The sequence below is a fragment of the Orycteropus afer genome, unplaced genomic scaffold, assembly GCF_000298275.1.
Source record: "Orycteropus afer afer isolate SDZICR_OR568_19922 unplaced genomic scaffold, OryAfe1.0 scaffold00159, whole genome shotgun sequence".
In the NCBI taxonomy this organism is placed as follows: domain Eukaryota; kingdom Metazoa; phylum Chordata; class Mammalia; order Tubulidentata; family Orycteropodidae; genus Orycteropus; species Orycteropus afer.
Window position 1 is genome coordinate 6,922,278 of NW_006921746.1, and position 7,207 is coordinate 6,929,484.

The 7,207-nt window shown below is 43.3% G+C and overlaps 1 protein-coding gene across 1 annotated transcript in view; it reads left to right on the forward strand.

The window, feature by feature from the left end:
• The window catches only part of UNC5C (unc-5 netrin receptor C), a 585,103-nt gene extending 579,554 nt beyond the window's left edge, over nucleotides 1-5,549 (forward strand). Inside the window, exons 16-17 of the mRNA XM_007946393.1 lie at nucleotides 3,858-4,036; nucleotides 5,384-5,549. Of these exons, the coding sequence (XP_007944584.1) occupies nucleotides 3,858-4,036; nucleotides 5,384-5,549 (345 nt within the window). The remainder of the gene's footprint in view (nucleotides 1-3,857; nucleotides 4,037-5,383) is intronic.
• Nucleotides 5,550-7,207: the final 1,658 nt, after the last annotated feature.

Sequence of the window (7,207 nt, forward strand, 5' to 3'; positions counted from 1 at the left end):
AGAAGGGACCATTCCCTGGAGAAGGATGTCATGCTTGGTAGGGTGGAGGGTCAGCGAAAGAGGGGGAGGCCTTCAATGAGATGGATTGATATGGTGGCTGTGATGATGGGCTCAAGTATAGCAGGGATTGTGGGGCTGGTGGGGATTGGGCAGTGTTTCGTTCTGCTGTGCATGGGGTCGCTATGAGTCGGAAACGACTCGACGGCACTTAACAACAACAACAACAGTAATATTAATTAATCAATGTTAATTAATATGGAGGGCACTGTGCTGAGTAGAATAGAGTTTTTGAGGATGACAAAAATACTTCCACTTCCAAGACATTTGGGAAGAAAGTAACACATGAATACAACCAGCACACACCAACAGAATACAAAGAATGCCATGTTTTTGTTGTTGTTAGTTGCCATTGAGTGGATTGCAACTCATGGCAACCCCACTTGTACAGAGTAGAGCTGTTCCATTGGAGGTTCAAGGCTGTGACCTTTCTGAAGTAGATTGCCAGGTCTGTCTTCTGAAGCACCTTAGGGTGGGTTTAAATGGCCAAACGTTCAGCTAGTGGTTCAGTGCTTAACTGTCTATATCACCTAGGGACTCTGTGGTAGTTATGTTTGTGTGTCAACTTGGCTGGGCCTGGTTAAGTGGCTGGGCAGCTGGTGGTGGTTACTCCCCATGATGAGATTGGCAATCAACTCCATGGTGGGATCTACCACAAGCGGCTGAGTAGCTGCCTTTGGGATGTGGTTTGCTTCCTGTATATAAACAGAAGCCTTGGGAATGGTCTCTAGTGTATGGCATGCTTGGATGCTGCATGTAATCATGTGGTTGTTCCGCAGCCTGCCATGCTCTGCTAACCTTGGGACTTATAATGGACTTAAATTAATGGCCTGCCATGTGGTTTGGTGACATCGGGACTGTGCCTTTATACTTGTCAACCTTGGGTTTGTCAGCCTCAGCAGCCAGAAGCTGTCTGAGTGAAGAAACGCCTCTAACTCCAGTGGGCCGGGAGCAGGAGGCAGAGCTGGACACCAAGGTTGAGGGGCTTTCACCCAGTCCCTAGAGCCTGGCACTTTGAACTTGGACTTAAAGCCGCCAAGCTGTAAGGGAATGAACTCCTATTTGGTAAGGCTATCCCATTTGTGGTATATTCTTGTCAGAGCAGCACTAGGTAACCAGAACAGACTCTTAAGGAATGCCATAGAGCTGTGGAAAGTTTTATGGGAGGTGTGCTAGTGTGATACCTTTGAGTGGGTTTGTTTAGAGAAAGCTTGCCACACATGCCTTTTGATCAGCCTTTGACAGGTTTGCCCAACTAAGATTAAGGAAAAAGTTGAAGAGCTGTCAGAGATGAAGAACTGTCCTTAGAAAAGGTGCAGGGAATAGTGAGTGGTTTGGTCTGAAGAGAGTATGAGTCATATGAAGGACAGTGTGACCTGAGAAATGTTGGGGTCGGAATGTCAAGTAGCAGAAGCAAATAAGACTCCTACTATGCACCAAACCTCAGCTCTGTTCCTTACATGCATTGCTTGGGTGCTAGCCTCACACCAGCCAGTGAGGCAAGTCATGTAAATATCCCTCACTGCCTGAATAAAAGTTAAGACTTCATGTGATAAGAAAGGGCAAGGATATGGCATTTAAAACTTAAGAGGATGAAGGAGTCCCTGGGTGGTACAAATGGTTAATGTGATCAGCTACTAACCTAAAGGTTGGGGGTTCAAGTCCATCCAAAGGTATTTCAAAAGAAAGGCCTGGCCATGAAAACATCAACCACTGAAAACCCTAGGGAGCAGTTCTACTCTGACACACGTTGTGTTACCATGAGTCAAACCAATTTGTGGCAACTTGTTAGTAAGAGTGAAAGAGGAAATCTGTGCTGCTTTAAGAAGATTAATCTGGCACAGATTTGTAGCTCAGATCATAGGTGAGCAGTATGGAGTTACTGTGGTCAAAAGAACAAAGAATCTTAGGAATCATGAACCAGAGCTACAAAACACAAAGCTCTCCCTGTGCAGACTTTAACCTCCACTACCAACTGGTAATAGAGGGATCAGGGTCATATTTTATTGGGGGATGTGGTAGGTTTCCAACTAGGGTCTATTGGTATTGTCCAGACAAGAAACAAGCAGGACCTCATCATGGGTGATGGGATTGAGGTGTGGAAATAACATGGAATTTCTCTTCACCTCCACCCCCAACTAATGCATACACCATTTTTATGCCTGATAGAGGCATTGTGACACCTATATTCAGATCTCCTAAACGTAACTCCATTGAGAAACACTGACATGTCATTACGGATCACTCTCTGCCACCATTTTTTCAACCCCTTCTCCTCATGGTCCCTTGGAAAGAGCTCTGTGCCTGCTTGGGGGGGGGGTGAAGGGTGAGGGTGGGATCTGGAAGATGTATTCCTCGTTCAGTGACTCCAGCTCCCCTTTGTTGCTTCTGTGTTTTATGCCAGTCTTAAATCCTGCTTTGAGCTAGAGCTAACACAAAGGAGCCATTGGGATCTTCAGAATCAGTGTGTCAAGCTTTGGGTTTTAAAGCCAAATACTGTGATGTGATCACAATCATCACCACTGTGCATATTATAGCAAAAAAAAAAAAAAAAAAATTGCTTTAAAATGCCCTCCAAGCCCCCAGATGACCTCTGTGCAGTGGGATTACACAACCCCTGAAGTGTATGTTGGCTGCTGATCCTAGAATGCAGAACTTACTTTCAGTCATGGGGACCCAGGGATACAGGGACACAGGCTCAGGTTACCCTCCCGCCCACAGTGCCTGTGCTCCCGCTGCTCCAGGCATCACTGCGGCACTACCTGGTGGGGTTTGAGGGGCTCCGGGCAATGATGACACTGATCGCCTCATCTGAGCACTCATCAAGACACCAGCGATTTCATGATGGCTGCCACTGTGTGTGGCTAGTTTATCCCCCAGCAACATTATGCACACCCAAGAGTTACCTGCTTGACGAAGAGAGATGACATTTAAAGTAGATTAAGTAGATTTTCTTTTATTGCTTTAATCGTTCCTAGGCAACATTTGCTTTTCCTTTTCTAGCCAGCAGAAGTCATCAGAAAATGATTAGAGTTTTTCCTGCGGATGAAATTCAGATTTTGCGTTTATGCTGCTTTATGAGCTGAAACTATTTTAAGAGCCAATTTATGATTTTCTGTCCTAAAATTAGATTTTTACAAATATAAGGATGCACAGCGATTGGAGGATGCCGTCAGCAGCTTGCCCTTAGCAGCATACAGTGTTTACCATTTTCTTTTTAAAAATTAGGTCTTAATTCGATTTCATTTAGAAGAGAGCTGACTTCCATTTCATTCAACAAAAGCAGCACTGGAGCCATCCTGGGCAGAAGAGAGATGAGGAATTTACTCAGGCATTTACTCAGGGCAGTCCCCTCAGGGTCACGCGGTTTCCAGAAGCTCTGAACTTTCAGCCTCTAATCTCAGATCTGTTCAAAGAACTGCCCTTTTGATCGTGTCTCCCCTTCTGAAATCTAAACCTTTAGGAGCGTTGATCTCTCTCTCCTCTTGCATCCTGGAGAATCCCATCAGGGAAGCTGTTATTGAACATCGAAAGAGCTTTCCGTGTAGCCCAGCCCTCACCGAAGACCCATGAATCCGAAGGCTATGCAAAGTCAGCGCAAATTACACCTCTTCTTCTCAGCAAGGTTACATATAAGAAATAGCAACTTCCAGGCCAAGAAGAAGCCATTCTTCCTAAGGAGAATAATAGCACTCATTCTTTCCTTATCACTCAAAACAAAGCATTATGCTGATGGTTTCAACAGGGATTGCTTTTGTCTTCAGAAATAATACTGTGTTGTTTCTGTTACTGAACTATAGGAACCTACTGGCATTGATTTGCCTCTGCTGGATCCAGCGAGCACCATCACCACCATCACAGGCCCTAGTGCTTTCAGTATCCCTCTCCCCATCAGGCAGAAGCTCTGTAGCAGCCTGGATGCCCCACAGACCAGAGGGCATGACTGGAGGATGCTGGCCCATAAGCTGAACCTGGACAGGTGGGTATGACCAGGCTCCGAGACCAGTTTCTGTTAGACATAAGACTCCAGGATTAGTAACTGTTAGACGGAGGGAAGCATTCATTTTCTCCATCCATACAATTTATTTGCGGTTTCATTCTGCAAAAATGCATTAAGCTCCTTTAACGCACCTTGCACCATTGACCAGTTGCAAGCATGGTATTGAGAGATTTATCTAGGAGTCCCTGGGTGGCCCAAATGGTTAAGTGTTTGACTACTAACTGAAGGCTGGTAGTTCAAAACCACCCAGAGGCATATCAGTCTTCTTCTGAAAGATCAGAACCTTGAAAACTTTATGGGGCAGTTCTTCTTCGCACACAAAGAGGTCACCATGAGTCAAATTCAATTCCACAGCTGGAACTGGGCTTAATCTGACTTTTGTAAGTATCAGGTTTTGTGAAGCACTGTGCAAAGCTGATGGGCTAAATCCTCCTAAATAATATATCCGTTCATGAAAGTAATCATTAAGAAGCCATAGTGCATAGCGGTTAATCCACCGGCCATTAACAGAAAGGTCAACAGTTCAAGCCATCCAGTGGCTCTGTGGGAGGAAGACCTGGCAATCTGTCACCATAAAGATCACAGGTGAGGAAACCCTATGGAGCAGTTTTACTCTGTCACATGGGGTCATTATGAGTGGGAATTGACTGGAGAGCACCTAACAACAAGCAAGCCAAAACCCTTTCTCGGGTTTCCAAAGTGGTATCTCTCCAGAAGTAAATTGCCAAGCCTTCCTTACAAGGATTAGCTGGTGAGTTTGAACCACCAGCCTTCTGGTTAGCAATCAAATGCCTTAGGCACTATGCCACTAGAGCTCCTACAACAATAGCAACAACAAAGTATTATTATTCCCATCTCCTGTTAAGCAGGATACAATGCTTGATGAGTAATTAACATGCTAAACACAGTATTGGTATTATGTTGTAAAAAGACCTCAAGAGTCTCTACTTTGTAGGGTGTAATGTCATCATTACCGAGTAAAAAGCATGGCATTGACCTGTCAAAGATCATCAGAGCCTGGGCTGGAAAGAAAACATAAGTCTCTTGATTTCCTATTTAGGATATGACCCATAGACATTTTGTCTCTTAAATTATCTTACTCAGACGTGAGGTTAACAAAGTTAAACATCACATCTCCTGCCGGGGCTGATCTAATTAAATATGGGCTAGTTATTTAGGACATCTTGCTGTAAGCCAGTTTTTCAAGTGGGATTAGGATCCTTAAGGGGCAAGTGGAGAGACAGAAACTTTTAACTAAATAAAAGCAGAAGAGAAAATAGGTCCATAAATCATGCTGTTCAGCACATTTCCTATTCCCAACTGCAGGTACTTGAACTACTTTGCCACCAAATCGAGCCCCACTGGTGTGATCCTGGATCTTTGGGAAGCACAGAACTTCCCAGATGGAAACCTAAGCATGCTGGCAGCTGTCTTGGAAGAAATGGGAAGACATGAAACAGTAGTGTCTTTAGCAGCAGAAGGACAGTATTGACCCATGCTAGAACTGGAAATGAAGGACGAAAACACAGAGTCTGTGGTCATCCAGGGGATCACAGCTGAGGAGGAAATCCAGACTAGACCAATGAGCTTCACAGGCAAGATTGCAGCGAGAAAAAGAAGGAAAACAAATACAACTACCAATATACAATGCCCACTTACTCGGACATCATCATAGGAGTTGAAAAAAATTGTGTAAATTTGTACCTTGAATTTAGAAATCAACCTAATTTTCCTCGTAGTTGGGCTGTATGCTGTGTGGTACAGGATCTTACAGTTTCCTAGGAAACGCTTTTTATTGCTATCCAGATATATGGATGAACTTTCTTAACAAACCCAATTTCTACAAATGTTGTTTACATCAAATTGGACAGGGATACAGACACTGTCCATGGCTCGTTCTATTTTTGTTCAAATCATTTGAAGTTGAAGCTGTGGACGGTTTGTTGTGTCTATTTCACATTAGTAATTTACAGAAAAATCACAGACTTTTGCTACAAAACTCGCGCATCAAGTGTCTCAGATAATCCTCCCATGAGTGTCCTGTTTCTAGAAGTTGTAGAACCAGTGTTACCGTTTGTACCAGGGAAGTGGAGAATCTACGTATAAAGGAGAAATAACTAAGATTCCTTATTCCTTGGTGGGGACCCAGCTGGTGCCCTTTGAGGAATAAAGTTGTAGCATAGCAGGGAAGACAGTGATTCATTCTCAACCACACAAGCAAGCATTTCTTCACAACGTGTGTGTTTGTAATATGCAATTTGAAGTGATTTTTTAAAAAGTATCGTTATTATTATCATTATCATTATTATTATTATTATTACCAATTAGCATTTACAAATATTCTAGTAAAAAGATTTTCTTTTAATTTCCATTTTTGTTACCAGTGCCCTTAGTATTTGTTGCATAGACCTGCCTCAACTTATTGACTAAAATGTGAGGGTGTGGTCACAGTTTAATTCAACAGTCATTGCTTCCTTGACCTTTTACCTTTCTGCCACCATCCTGCCCTGGAAAGGTATTAAATACTTCCTGGCTTTGTCAGTCTGTTCTTTAGGCTTGCTCTGTCAGGGTTTTTTTTTTTTTTTGCCTGATTCTTACCCTGAGAAGCATTCTGTATTGAATTAACTTAGTGTTGTGGTCATGTGGCCCTATGTGTACCCCTCATGCTGTTCTTTCTACCTTCCAGGCAGGATGGTTGGAAGAATGGCTTCTGAACTGGAAATCAGGAAACTGGTTTTCCTTTTGGGTTTGTCATTGTCTAGCTGGGCGACTCACTTAACCTCACTGGATCTTATTTCCCTCGCCTGGAAAATGAAGGGGTTGGAATAGATCATCTTGAGGTTCTAAAGTACCAGACAGTGTGCTGTCCCCAGTCTCATTCACCAGTCTGAAGACCACAGTGTACTCCGACCTGGATAATAGAAAAAGTCACCTAGTTATTTTGTTTGTTTTTCCGGGCTACATTATGCCCCTTGAATAGTTCTGACTTGGAAGATAATTGTTCTAAGTTATAACATATTGGTTATGTATTCAAGTCTTGTCTTTTTTGTCATTGCATTATGATGCATCCCTTTAGTAACTATCACTTTCTTGTTGTCTCTGGGGACCACTCGCCTTCCTGACTACTTACAAATTCTGTTCTATTAGTGT